The sequence below is a fragment of the Thamnophis sirtalis genome, unplaced genomic scaffold (assembly GCF_051295495.1).
Source record: "Thamnophis sirtalis isolate CommonGarterSnake01/CBP01778 unplaced genomic scaffold, rThaSir2_p1.2 scaffold_4, whole genome shotgun sequence".
Lineage (NCBI taxonomy): Eukaryota > Metazoa > Chordata > Lepidosauria > Squamata > Natricidae > Thamnophis > Thamnophis sirtalis.
The window spans coordinates 139,708,744-139,722,130 of NW_028261384.1; the positions used below are offsets into that span (position 1 = coordinate 139,708,744).

Below are 13,387 nucleotides of genomic sequence, written 5' to 3' on the forward strand. Positions count from 1 at the left end.
CAGAGACAGAGGAGGAAGAGGAGCGGGGTGGAGGAGAGGGAAGAAGAGGTGAAGGTGGAGTAGTAGTAGAATGAGGATGAGGAGAAAGAGGAGAAGGGGGAAGAAGTGGTGGGGGGAGGGAGGAGAGGAAAGAGGAAGAGAAGGAGTAGTAGTAGAAGGAGAGAGGAGGAGGAGGAGGAGCAGAAGGTCTCATGTCCTCACCACACAGAGTCGGCGTTGAGGTGCTCCAGGGGCTTCATGTTCTCATCAAAGTAGATGTCCATGGTGAGGCTGACGTCCGTGTCGTGAGCCGAGTTGTAATTGGTGACCGTCCGGGTGGCAATGCCCAGGCACCGCAGGACTGGCGGGGAAGAGGGACAGAAGGGAGAGGGTATCAGCAGAGGAAGCCTAGTTGGTTCTACTCAACCAGGATCCAAAAAGTTGGCCGGATTTTTCGACTGCTTTTCAAATCAACTTGCTCTCCTGAATCTTTGCAAAGATTCTGGATCGGCCGGCGAGCCTCAGGCGAACTCAGGTCTTTGGACAAATAAGGCAGGTAGTCCTCGACTTACAACTGTTCATTTAGCAAACGCTCGAAGTTACGACAGCACGGAAGAAAGTGGCTTACTTCCATTCCTCGCACTTACAACGGGGGCGGCGTCCACAGGTTCACACAATGTTCAGAGCCAGATTCACTTAACAACCATGTGATTCACTTAACAACCATGTGATTCACTTAACAACCATGTGATTCACTTAACAACCATGTGATTCACTTAATAACCATGTGATTCACTTAACAACCACGCTCATTCGCTTAGCAACTGGGGGGGGGCTAGGGGAAACATCGTAAAAGTGGGCAGGAGACGTTTTGCAATCGCTTTGCTTCAGATAGACAGGAATTCCGGGGGGGGGGGGCAATTGTGTTCGTCATACGTCGAGGACTACCGTACCTGTATCGCGTATCTATGTTTGAGGTCGCACCACGCGCCGTCTGTGCGCCAACGGAATCGGGTGGCTTGTGATTCAGCACAACGTGTGAGGAATCACAAACGGGATGTCCTCGAGTTACAACAGTTCATTTAGTGACGGTTCAAAATGACAGCATCGCTGAAAAGAGTGGCTTATGGCCCTTTTTCACACTTACGACCGTGGCGGGTGTCCCCGCGGTCACGTGACTCGTGTTGATGATGGATGCAGTGTCCCGGAGGGCCCCTTTGACGATTTTCCGACAAGGAAAATGAACCGGGAAACCGGATTTGTTTAAGAACCGGGGGACTAATTGAACCAAGGCCGCGGTTCACTTAACGACCGTGTGGCCGGGAAAGGTTGTAAAATGGGGGCAAAAGCTGACTTCACAAAGGTTTCCCTTCGCAATAAAAATGCAGGCGGAGAATTCGCTGCGGTTAATTTATTCTGGCATCATTTGGGGAGCTAAGAAAAACTCCCAAGAATTCATAATCAGGTATGTAAATTTATCAGAACTGCCCAGGATAATGTATGCCAGGTAAGGCATTGTTTCATACAAATGGTTGTCCAATCTCTTCTTAAAGAGTAGTACTAGTAGTAGCAGCAGCAGTAGTAGTAACAGAATAACAGAGTTGGAAGGGACCTTAGAGGTCTTCTAGTCCAATCCCTTGCTCGAGCAGGAGACCCTGTATCGTTTCAGAGAAATGTCCAATCTCTTCTTAAAAACTAGTAGTGGTAGTAGTAGTGGTAGTAGTAGTAGTACAAGGAGGAGGAGGAGGAGGAAAAGGAGAAGGAGAAGGAATAACAGAATAAAAGAGATGGAAGGGACCTTAGAGGTCTTCTAGTCCAATCCCGATACAGAGCAGGAGATTCTGTATCATTTCAGAGAAATGTCCCATCTCTTCTTAAAAAATAGTAGTGGTAGTAGTAGTAGTAGTAGTAGTAGTAGTAGTAGTAGTAGTAGTAGTAGGAGGAGGAGGAGGAGGAGGAAGAGGAGGGGGAGGAATAACAGAATAACAGTCAGAAGGGAACTTGGAGGTCTTCTAGTCCAGCCCCCTGCTCAAGCAGGAGACCCTAGAACATTTTAGGCAAATGTCCAATCTCTTCTTAAAAACTAGTAGCGGTAGTAGTAGTAGTAGTAGTAGTAGTAGTAGTAGTAGTAGTAGTACAAGGAGGAGGAGGAGGAAAAGGAGGAGGAAGAAAAATAGAATAAAAGAGATTGAAGGGACCTTAGAGGTCTTCTAGTCCAACCCCCTGCTCAAGCAGGAGACTCTATACCATTTCCGACAAATGTCCAATCTCTTCTTAAAAAGTAGTAGTAGTAGTAGTAGTAGTAGTAGTAGTAGTAGTAGTAGTAGTAGGAGGAGGAGGAGGAGGAGGAAGAGGAGAAGGGGGAGGAATAACAGAATAAAAGAGATGGAAGGGACCTTAGAGGTCTTCTAGTCCAGCCCCCTGCTCAAGCAGGAGACCCTACATCATGCCAGAAAAATGCTTGTTCAATCTCTTCTTCAAAAGGTCCAGGGATGAAGACACCCACAACGTCACAATTTTCACCCCTCCTATCCCAGAAAGTTCTCGCTACTTTTTTTTGTGACCCGTTAACCCTCCACCCCCCACTTCAACAGCGAGCCCCAGTTTACCTGAGGTCACGACGCCCGCAAACACCCAGCACTGCCCGTAGAGGACGGGGTAACCGGTACGGAGGTACTTCAGCAGGATGTCTCGGCTGCCCACCCAGGCCGAAGGGTTGGTGCCGCGGGAGTAGTCGCCCGTCCAGTTTCCGACCAGAACACCGTTGTCGTCTAGAGAGTTGACCTGTGGGCGGAAAGACAACATGGTCGAAACAAGGCCAAAGGCGTCTCCGGTGTTGAGGACCCTGATTCTTACTTACGTACCGCTCTACAGGCAGTCCTCAATTTACAAAAAGTTCGTTTAACTGCTGTATAGGAGGGGTCTCCAACCTTGACTTCAACTCCCAGAATTCCCCACTCAGTTTTTTTTCTCACTTTGCTGAAGACAAGATATATTACACTTACTGCATACCCACCATCTATTAAGAAAGTTACCCTACGCGGCTGGCTGGGAAATTCTGGGAGTTGAAGTCCTCCAGGTTTTAAGTTGCCAAGGTTGGAGACCCCCGATTTAAGGCTTGTGGACTTCAACTCCCAGAATCCCCCAGCCAGCTCTTCCCCCCCCCTGCAGTTTGCTGAAGTCAAGATATATTATGCTTACTGCATACCCACCATCTATTAAGAAAGTTACCCTCCATCACTGACTGAGGAATTCTGGGAGTTGAAGTCCTCCAGGTTTAAAGTTGCTAAGGTTGGAGATCCCTGATTTAAGGCTTGTGGATTTCAACTCCCAGAATTCCTCGGCTAGCTCTTTTTTTCCTGGTTTGCTGAAGTTAAGTTATATTATGTTTACTGCAGTGCATACCCACCGTCTATTAAGAAAGTTACCCTACATGGCTGGCTGGGGAATTCTGGGATTTGAAGTCCACACATCGGCAAGTTCCCAAGGTTGGAGACCCTGATTTAAGGCTTGTGGACTTCAACTCCCAGAATTCCCCAGGTTTTTTTCTCACTTTGCTGAAGACAAGATATATTATGCTTACTGCATACCCACCGTCTATTAAGAAAGTTACCCTCCATCACTGACTGAGGAATTCTGGGAGTTGAAGTCCTCCAGGCTTAAAGTTGCCAAGGTTGGAGATCCCTGATTTAAGGCTTGTGGATTTCAACTCCCAGAATTCCTCGGCTAGCTCTTTTTTTCCTGGTTTGCTGAAGTTAAGATATATTATGTTGACTGCAGTGCATACCCACCGTCTATTAAGAAAGTTACCCTACATGTCTGGCTGGGGAATTCTGGGAGTTGAAGTCCACAAGTCTTATAGTGGTCAACCTTGGGAGACCCCTGATTTAAGACTTGTGGACTTCAACCCCCAGAATTCCCCAGCCAGTTCTCCCCTCCCAGTTTGCTGAAGTCAAGATATATTATGCTTCTTGCATACCCACCATCACTGACTGAGGAATTCTGGGAGTTGAAGTCCTCCAGGCTTTAAGTTGCCAAGGTTGGAGATCCCTGATTTAAGGCTTGTGGACTTCAACTCCCAGAATTCCTCGGCTAGCTCTTTTTTTCCTGGTTTGCTGAAGTTAAGATATATTATGTTTACTGCAGTGCATACCCACCGTCTATTAAGAAAGTTACCCTACATGGCTGGCTGGGGAATTCTGGGATTTGAAGTCCACACATCGGAAAGTTCCCAAGGTTGGAGACCCCTGATTTAAGACTTGTGGACTTCAACTCCCAGAATTCCCCAGCCAGCTATTTCCCCCCCCCTCCAGTTTGCTGAAGTCAAGATATATTACGCTTACTGCATACCCACCATCTATTAAGAAAGTTACCCTCCATCACTGACTGAGGAATTCTGGTAGTTGAAGTCCTCCAGGCTTAAAGTTGCCGAGGTTGGAGATCCCTGCTATAGGCCATTAAACATTACCGGGACTCCTCAACTTACAACGTTCATTCGTTTAGTAACCGTTCAAAGTCACCATGGCACTGAAAAAAGTGACTTATGACCGGTCCTCGCTTTTATAACTGTTGCAAGATCCCTATGAGCAAACTTTGCAATTGGTACGCCTTTACGACGGTTGAGGGATCCCGGGTTCATGTGATCCCCAGTTGTGACCTTCCCAAGCAATTTTTGACAAGCAAGGTCAACAGGGGACAGCCGGATTCACTTAATGACCGACTGGTTCATTTAACCCCTGCAGTGATTCGCTTAACGACTGTGGGAAAAGGGGCGTAAAACCAGGCGCGGCTCACTGAACGACCAAATTTCTACTTTCCGTTCTGGCCATAAGTTGAAGACTACCTGTCTGCTAAAAAAAAATGCTTTGTGTAAAATATCTGAGATTTTTTTTTTCAAGGTCTGAAACGGTATAGGGTTTCCTGCCTAGGCAGGGGGTTGGACTAGAAGACCTCCAAGGTCCCTTCCAACTCTGCTGTTGTATTGTATTGTATAGGTTTTCCTCCGTTTCCTAGGCTGAATTTCTGTTTTTTTAACGCCCGTAACTCTCACGGCGTCAATTCTGTGGCTCTCTGCGATTTCTCAAGATCTGTTGACCCTTTCAAAATGATTATGGCTTAATGTTTTTGTGGATTGCGGTGACGAGAATTATCTCGGGGGCCAACCCATTGCTGAGCAAGCGAAGGAACAGGAAAAGCAGAAGAGCTCAGAGGAAATTAAATGCAATGATATGCAGGAGAGTCACTCAGCCGTGATAACAACGCTCCTACAATTCCTGGCCCTTGTAAAAACAGAGGTGTAGAATCAAAATTCCCACGAAGCTTTGTAAAGCCTTAGTAAGGCCGCGCCTGGAATCCTGCATCCAGTTTTGGTCAACACGTCACAAAAAAGATGTTGAGACTTTGTAAAAAAAAAAATGCGGAGAAGAGCAACTAAGAAGTTCTCAGAGGCCTGGAGACTAAAACATATAAAGAACGGATGTACGTTTTGGGATTTGATCAGTCTAGAGAAAAGAGGAATTAGGGGTGACATGATAGCGGGATTCCAATATTTGGGAGGGCTGCCACAAAGAAGAGGGGGTCAATTTATTCCCCAAAGCATCTGAAGGCAGGGCAAGAAGCAGTGGATGGAAACTAACCAAGGAGAGGAGCAACCTGGAATGAAGGAGAGACTTCCTAACAACGAAGACAATGAACCAGTGGAACAGCTTGCCACCTGAAGTTGTGGGTGCTTCGTCACTGGAGGTTTTGAAGAAGAGGCTGGACAGTCTCAAACTGTGTAGGTGTCAAGCCTCCAGCCATCTTTTCTTTCGGATCTTTGGCCTGCCACACTTTCTATTATTCGACTAGGCATTTTTCTATTGTGGGAAAATGGATTGTATGGAGTTAGATGCTATGTAGCCATAACAACATTCTTTCTAGAAAACCAAGGTCATCGTTTGTCTTTGGCCCCCCTCTGCGTCTGACCGGAACTGGATGGGTGGAAGCTGCCAGCATGGCAGTGGAAGGTGGGACCCTGGGATGGACTTGTGGGTGTGGGGGCAAGGTCTTGAACTTTCAACTGGGTGGGGGAAAACCGGGAAGCTTTCAGATTCGGGTTTCCGCAGATGTGCCAACATGGCTCTCTTAATAAATGGGAACATTGAGCAATACTTTGCCTCAGACTCTGATTTACTTTTGGATGCTATTCGTAACCCTGGCAGTAGGGTGTCCTGCTTGAGCAGGAGGCTGGACTAGAAGGCCTCGACGGTCCCTTCCAGCTCTGTGCATTATAGCAATATTGTGTGTGATTCAGGCATTGTGCGGCAACAATTTCTGGCCTTATGATAACCCAACGGCTCTGATTAATCGTGGAGAAACAAAACAATTATCCTCTTTCACAATATATTGCAAGAGATACGCCCGAATTAAGAGGTGGCACGGCAGGCCGAAAACACAAACAGGCCTTGGCTTGACCTGTGGAACTTCCTAGAACAGAAGCTGGCTGATACAACCAGCTATACCAGATCCACATCCATTAATTCATAGATTTGTTAATTCACCAGGTCAAAGGCTGTCACATTTTCCCGCAGAGACGTGGGTGAAGAGACCTTCGTTAAATGTGCAAAATCGAGAAAAATGAGGCAGAAGAAAGAGAAAGAGGGAGAGAGAGAGAGAGCAAGAAAGAGAGTGAGAGAGAAAGAGAGAAAAAGATAGAGAGAAAAAAGAAAGACAGCGAGAGAGAGAGTGAAAGAGAGAGAGAGAGAAAAAAGAGAGAAAAAGAAAGAGAATGAGAAAGAGAGAGAAAGAGAGAAAAAACGAAAGAGAGAAAAAAGAAAGAGCGCGAGAGAGAAAGAGAAAAAGAGAAAGAGAGAGAAAGAAAAAGAAAGAGAAAGAAAAGGGGAGAAAGAGAAAGAAAGAAACAGAGAGAGAAAGAAAAAGAGACCGAGTGAGAGAAAGAGAAAAAGAAAGAAAAAGAAAGAGAGACAGCGAGAAAGAGAAAGAGAGAGAAAGAGAGAAAGAGAGAGAGAAAGAGAGAAAAAATGAAAGAGAGAAAAAAGAAAGCGTGAGAGGGAAAGAGAAAAAGAGAGAGAAAGAGAGAGAAAGAAAAAGAAAAAGAAAGAAAAAGGGAGAAAGAGAAAGAAAGAGAGACAGGAGAAAGAAAAAGAGACAGAGATAAAGAGAAAGAATGAGAAAGAGAAAGAAAGAGAAAGAGAGACAGCGAGAAAGAGAGAGAAAAAGAGAAAAAAAAGAAAAAAAAGAAAAAAAGAAAGAGAAAAAGAGCAAGAGAAAGAGAGAGAGAGGAAGAAAAAGAAAGAAAAAAGGAGAAAGAAAGAAACAGAGAAAGAGAGAGGAAAAAGAAAAAGAGATACAGTGAGAGAGAGAGAAAGAAAAAGAAAAAGAAAGAGAGAGATAGCAAGAAAGAAAAAGAGAAAAAAGAAAGAGAGAGACGAGACAGAAAGAGAGAGGGAGAGAAAGAGACAGAAGGAAAAAGAAAAAGAAAGGGAAAGAAAAAGGAGAAAGAGAAAGAAAGAAACAGAGAGAGGAGAAAGAAAAAGAGACAGAGTGAGAGAAAGAGAAAGAATGAGAAAGAGAAAGAAAGAGAAAGAGAGACAGCGAGAAAGAGAAAGAGAGAGAAAGAGAGGAAAAAAGGAAAAAAAAGAAAGAGAAAAAGAGCAAGAGAAAGAGAGAGAGAGAGGAAGAAAAAGAAAAAGAAAGAAAAAAGGAGAAAGAGAAAGAAACAGAGAAAGAGAGAGGGAAAAGAAAAAGGGATACAGTGAGAGAGAGAGAGAAAGAAAAAGAAAAAGAAAGAGAGTGATAGCAAGAAAGAGAAAGAGAAAAAAGAGAGAGACGAGACAGAAAGAGAGAGGGAGAGAAAGAGAGAGACGAAAAAAGAAAAAGAAAGGGAAAGAAATAGGGAGAAAGAGAAAGAAACAGAGAAAGAGAGAGGAGAAAGAAAAAGAGAGAAAGAAAACGGAAGAGAGAGCGTGAGAAAAAGAGAGGGAAAAAGAAAGAGAGAAAAAAGAAAGAGCGAGAGAGAAAGAGAAAGAAAAAGAAAGAGAGAGAGAGAGAAAAGAAAACGTAGAATAGAGAGCAATGGGATCTTGAAGGAAGAGAATTATGAGGAGAATTGATTGAAGCAACAGAGGAAGTTACGCATAAACCCAAGGAGGGAACCACATGGGAAAGGAAATAATAATGGACATTTCCCCGTCTTTAACAAGGCTCTGGATCAGTGGTGGGATTCAGCCGGTTCGCACCAGCCCGGCAGAACCGGTTGGTAACTTTCTGAGCAGTTTGGTGAACTGGTTGTTGGAAGAAATCATTAGGGCAGAGAACCGGTGGTTCAATCATTTGAATCCCACCACTGCTCCGGATCCGTAGTCGGAGGCTACGGGGAAGGGAGAGGAAGCCATTCGCCCACTCACCATGGCCGAGACGACGCGGGAAACCATGATCGGATCTGCCCGGCTTGAGTGAGGCATCCCCCGCTTATCCAGCATGAACAAACAAGCATCCAGGATCCCGTGGTCAAACTGAGGGGAGACAAGAAGGAAAGTCATCGGAGGAGGGAAAACATGGCTTCCCAGATCAACCTCTGGTCTGTTTGGGGACAAAGGAATCCACCTCTGGGCGACGAGGACTCCACCCTTGGGGTGGCCATTTTGACTTTTTTGACCACATTCCAAGGATTCCCCTGCCCTAATGAGAAATGTAGCCATCTTTGCATCGTTTTCAGTCTTCCTTCTGTCATTTCATCCATCCTTTCCTTCTCCTTCCTTCCTTCCTTTTCTTTCCTCCTTTCCTTCCTCCTTTCCTTTCCTTCCCTTCCCTCTTTAGCATTTCTCTTTCCTTTCTTCTTTTCCATTTTCCTTCCTTCTTTCCTTCCTTCCTCCCCTTTCCTCTTTTCCATTTCTCTTTCCTCTTTTCCTTTCCTCTTTTCCATTTTCCTTCCTTCCTCCCCGTTCCTCTTTTCCATTTCTCTCTCCTCTTTTCCTTTCTTCTTTTCCATTTTCCTTTCCTTCCTTTCTTTTCTTCTATTTTCCTTTCCTCTTTTCTCCTTCCTCTTTCCCTTTCCTCTTTCCTTTTTCTCTTTTCCTTTCCTTTCCTCTTTTCCTTCCTTTCCCTTCATCAACTTTTGTTTATACAGAATACAGAACAGCAGAGTTGGAAGGGACCCTGGAGGTCTTTTAGTCCATCCCCCTATATACCATTTCAGAATAACAGAGTTGGAAGGGACCTTGTAGGTCATCTAGTTCAACCCCCTGCCCAAGCAGGAGACCCTACACCATTTCAGACAAATGGCTGTCTGTCTGTCTGTCTGTCTGTCTGTCTGTCTGTCTGTCTGTCTGTCTGTCTGTCTGTCTGTCTGTCTATCTATCTATCTATCTATCTATCTATCTATCTATCATTATCTATCTATCATCTATCTATCTATCTATCTATCTATCTGTCTGTCTGTCTGTCTGTCTGTCTGTCTGTCTGTCTGTCTGTCTGTCTGTCTATCTATCTATCTATCTATCTATCATTATCTATCTATCATCTATCTATCTATCTATCTATCTATCTATCTATCTATCTATCTATCATCTATCTATCTATCTATCTATCTATCTATCTATCTATCTATCTATCATCTATCTTTCTTTCTTTTTCCCTTTTTTCCACCTACTATCTTTCCTTCTTTCCTTCTTCTCTCCCTTTCCCCTTCTTTCCTTCCTTCCTCCGTCTTTTCCACCTACCTACCTATTTTCTTTCTATCTTTCCTTCTTCTCTCCCTTTCCCCTTCCTTCCTTCCTTCCTTCCTTCCTTTCTTCCTCCCTCCCTCCCCCTCCCTCTTTTCCACCTACCTACCTACTTTCTTTCCTTCTTCTCTCCCTTTCCTTCCTTCCTTCCTTCCTCCCTCCCTCCCTCCCTCTATTTTTTTTTTAAAATCCCCTCAAGTATCTTATATTTCCTCGCTGATTCCTTAAACTTCTCACTTTTTCAACCTTCACAAAATAGCCACCAATTTCTCGCGCAGCCATTGCTCACAGCAAAACGTGACCCAAAACTAATTACAGAGTTTGTAGGTGTATACACACAGACACACACACAGACACACACAGACACACAGACACAGACACAGACACACAGACACACACACACACACACACACACAAAAACATATATATAAGTCCAGAATCATGTCAAGGGGCATTTGCTCCCCCAAACTTTTTTGGGGTGAGGAGAAGACAGAAAGTCATCTCCTTACCTGCGCATAGTTCCATGTCCTTTCTCCGATCTGACTTTCTGTCCCATAGTAAATTCTTCCCGTTTCGTTCAGCACATATTCCTTTAGCCAGTCGCTCTGTTGCATGTGGACGGAATCCTCTAAGGAGGAGAAAACCAGGAAAATTCAAGAAAATGTGGGGAAAAAATTCCAACATTCTCCTTTAAAATATATATAGTGTTAACCACTAAGCCACAAGGTTCTACTCCTTATCAGCTGAGCCAGGGAAATAGGTATGTATTTAGTGTCACAACCCCTGGTATGCCCAAATATGGGAGGAAGTCCACTGCTTCCGTTCTCTGTCCATCGGCTCGTCACAAGAGACCATCCAGACAGAAACCCAATATTTTTACTGTTGCCTTTGTTACATTTGTGTTGTATTTGTGCTGATAAATAAATAAAGGGAGACTAGTATAGATCTATTTCAAGCTATTTAGCTCTCATCAGCTAGCCATACCCTTACTGGGATTAGAACCCGTGCAAATAAATAAATAAATATTGGGTTTCTGTCTGGATGGTCTCTTGTGACGAGCCAATAGACAGAGAATGGAAGCAGTAGACTTCCTCCCATATTTGGGCATACCAGGGGTTGTGACACTAAATACATACCTATTTCCCTGGCTCAGCTGATAAAGGAGGAGAACCTTGTGGCTTAGTGGTTAACACATCTGCCTAAGATGTAATACAGCACAGGTTCTAATCCCAGTAAGGGTATGGCTAGCTGATGAGAGCTAAACAGCATGAAATAGATCTATACTAGTCTCCCTTTATTTATTTATCAGCACAAATACAACACAAATGTAACAAAGGCAACAGTAAAAATATTGGGTTTCTGTCTGGATGGTCTCTTGTGACGAGCCGATGGACAGAGAATGGAAGCAGTTAGCTTCCTCCCATAATTGGGCATACCAGGGGTTGTGACACTAAAAACATACATACATACATACATACATACATACATACATACATACATACATACATACTTAAAGGAACCTTTAAAACACCTTGGCAAATTCATCTTCCTTTTAAAACATCCTTCAGTTGGGGAAATTAAAATTAAAATACTTCTGCTGGTCATTTCTTGCAGATAAAAACGAATTTAAGGTGTACTTTCGTCCCTTGTCTAGGCCGCTCTGGGATCCCTCTGAAAATAATTCGCTTCATAAAAACTGCTTTTTAAAATTACGAATCGTACTCTGTTTACAAGAGTTTGTTTAGGGGGCCACTCAAAGTTACGACGGCCCTGAGAAAGGGGGACTCGTGGCCAGTTTTTTAACACATACACAAACATTGCCACATCCCCAGGATCAAAGTTCAGATGCTTGGCCACTGGCTCGTATTTACGACAGCTGTAGTGTCCCCTTTTTGCGACCTTCCGACAAGCAACGTTGACGGGGGAAGCCGAATTCGCTTAATGGCCGTCTTACTAACTTTAAGGAGGGCAGCGGCTCCCTTCACAACGGTGTCAAGGAAGCTCGTAAAACGGGGCCAGACTCACTGAATGACGCACATTTTGGGCTCAGCGGTGGTTGTAGGTAAACAACTGCAGTGATTCGCTTTACAACGGTGCCAGGAAAGGTGGCGAAACGGGACGAAACTCACTTAATGATGTGATTTTTGGGCTCAGATGTGGTCGTAAGTTGAGGACTTTCCGCATGTCCTTCGAAACTTTTGGCGGGGGAAAATATCTTTTCGGAGAGGGATGAGCAAATGCACTAGAAGTCGTTTCTGGAGGTTTGATCGGAATAAAAACGAATCCAAGGCTTTTATCTTTTTTTCCCTTCCCGCCGAGGGAACAATACCGACTTAGGGTGTGTTTGTGTGTGTTTGTGTGTTTGTGTGCGTCCTTGTTTTCCTTTTTTTTTTTTTAAAATGTTCCTTTCTGGGTGCCAAGCTAAAGATTTATTTCCTTTGGTCTTTTCTTCCACGAAGAGCAGGGGGAAATTTATTTATTCCTTTCTCCACCCTGGTTTCCCCCCACCCCACCCCGCCTCTCCTCATCCTTCCCTACAGTTCAGGAAGGAAGCGGGGCGTGGGAGGGGTGATACAATTCCTAAATTTTTGCATATGAAACAACAAGCACGCCACACCCCCCACACCCGTTTCCTTCCAGAAGGTCCCAAAGTCAGACGTATAATACAATACAATACAAGAGCAGAGTTGGAAGGGACCTTGGAGGTCTTCTAGTCCAACCCCCTGCCTAGGCAGGAAACCTTATACCGTTTCAGACAAATCCAACATCTTCTTAAAGACTTCCAGTGTTGGGGCATTCACAACTTCTGGAGGCAACTTCTGTTCCACTGATTAATTGTTCTCACTGTCAGGAAATTCCTCCTCGGTTCTAAGTGGCTTCTCTCCTTGATTAGTTTCCACCCATTGCTTCTTGTTCTACCCTCAGGTGCCTTGGAGAATAGCTTGACTCCCTCTTCTTTGGGACAACCCCTGAGATATTGGAAGACTGCTATCATGTCTTCCCTAGTCCTCCTTTTCATTCAACTAGACATCCCCAGTTCCTGCAACCGTTCTTCCTATGTTTTAGCCTCCAGTCCCCTAATCCTCTTTGTTGCTCTTCTCTGCACTCTTTCTAGAGTCTCTACATATACAATACAAATACAATAGCAGAGTTGGAAGGGACCTTGGAGGTCTTCTAGTCCAACCCCCTGCCTAGGCAGGAAACCTTATACCGTTTCAGACAAATCCAGCATCTTCTTAAAGACTTCCAGTGTTGGGGCATTCACAACTTCCGGAGGCAACGTCTGTTCCACTGAATAATTGATCTCACTGTCAGGAAATTCCTCCTCGGTTCTAAGTGGCTTCTCTCCTTGATTAGTTTCCACCCATTGCTTCTTGTCCTGCCCTCAGGTGCCTTGGAGAATAGCTTGACTCCCTCTTCTTTGGGGCAACCCCTGAGATATTGGAAGGCTGCTATCATGTCTCCCCTAGTCCTTCTTTTCATTAAACATTAAACACAGTATAGGGTTTCCTGCCTAGGCAGGGGGTTGGACTAGAAGACCTCCAAGGTCCTTTCCAACTCTGGTATTGTATTGTATTGTATTGTATTGTATTGTATTGTATTGTATTGTATTGTATTGTATTGTATTGTATTGTATTGTATTGTATTGTATTGTATTGTATTATTATATTATATTATATTATATT

The 13,387-nt window shown here is 44.3% G+C and overlaps 1 protein-coding gene across 2 annotated transcripts in view; it reads right to left on the reverse strand.

Moving 5' to 3' along the window:
• TGM1 (transglutaminase 1) overlaps positions 1–13,387 on the reverse strand; it is a 101,234-nt gene that overhangs the window by 12,353 nt on the left and 75,494 nt on the right. For both annotated transcript variants that reach the window (XM_087714262.1, XM_087714265.1), the window contains exons 5-8: positions 10,211–10,329; positions 8,385–8,492; positions 2,589–2,763; positions 202–340 (exon numbers count right to left, since the gene is read on the reverse strand). In XM_087714262.1, the coding sequence (XP_087570388.1) occupies positions 202–340; positions 2,589–2,763; positions 8,385–8,492; positions 10,211–10,329 (541 nt within the window). The remainder of the gene's footprint in view (positions 1–201; positions 341–2,588; positions 2,764–8,384; positions 8,493–10,210; positions 10,330–13,387) is intronic.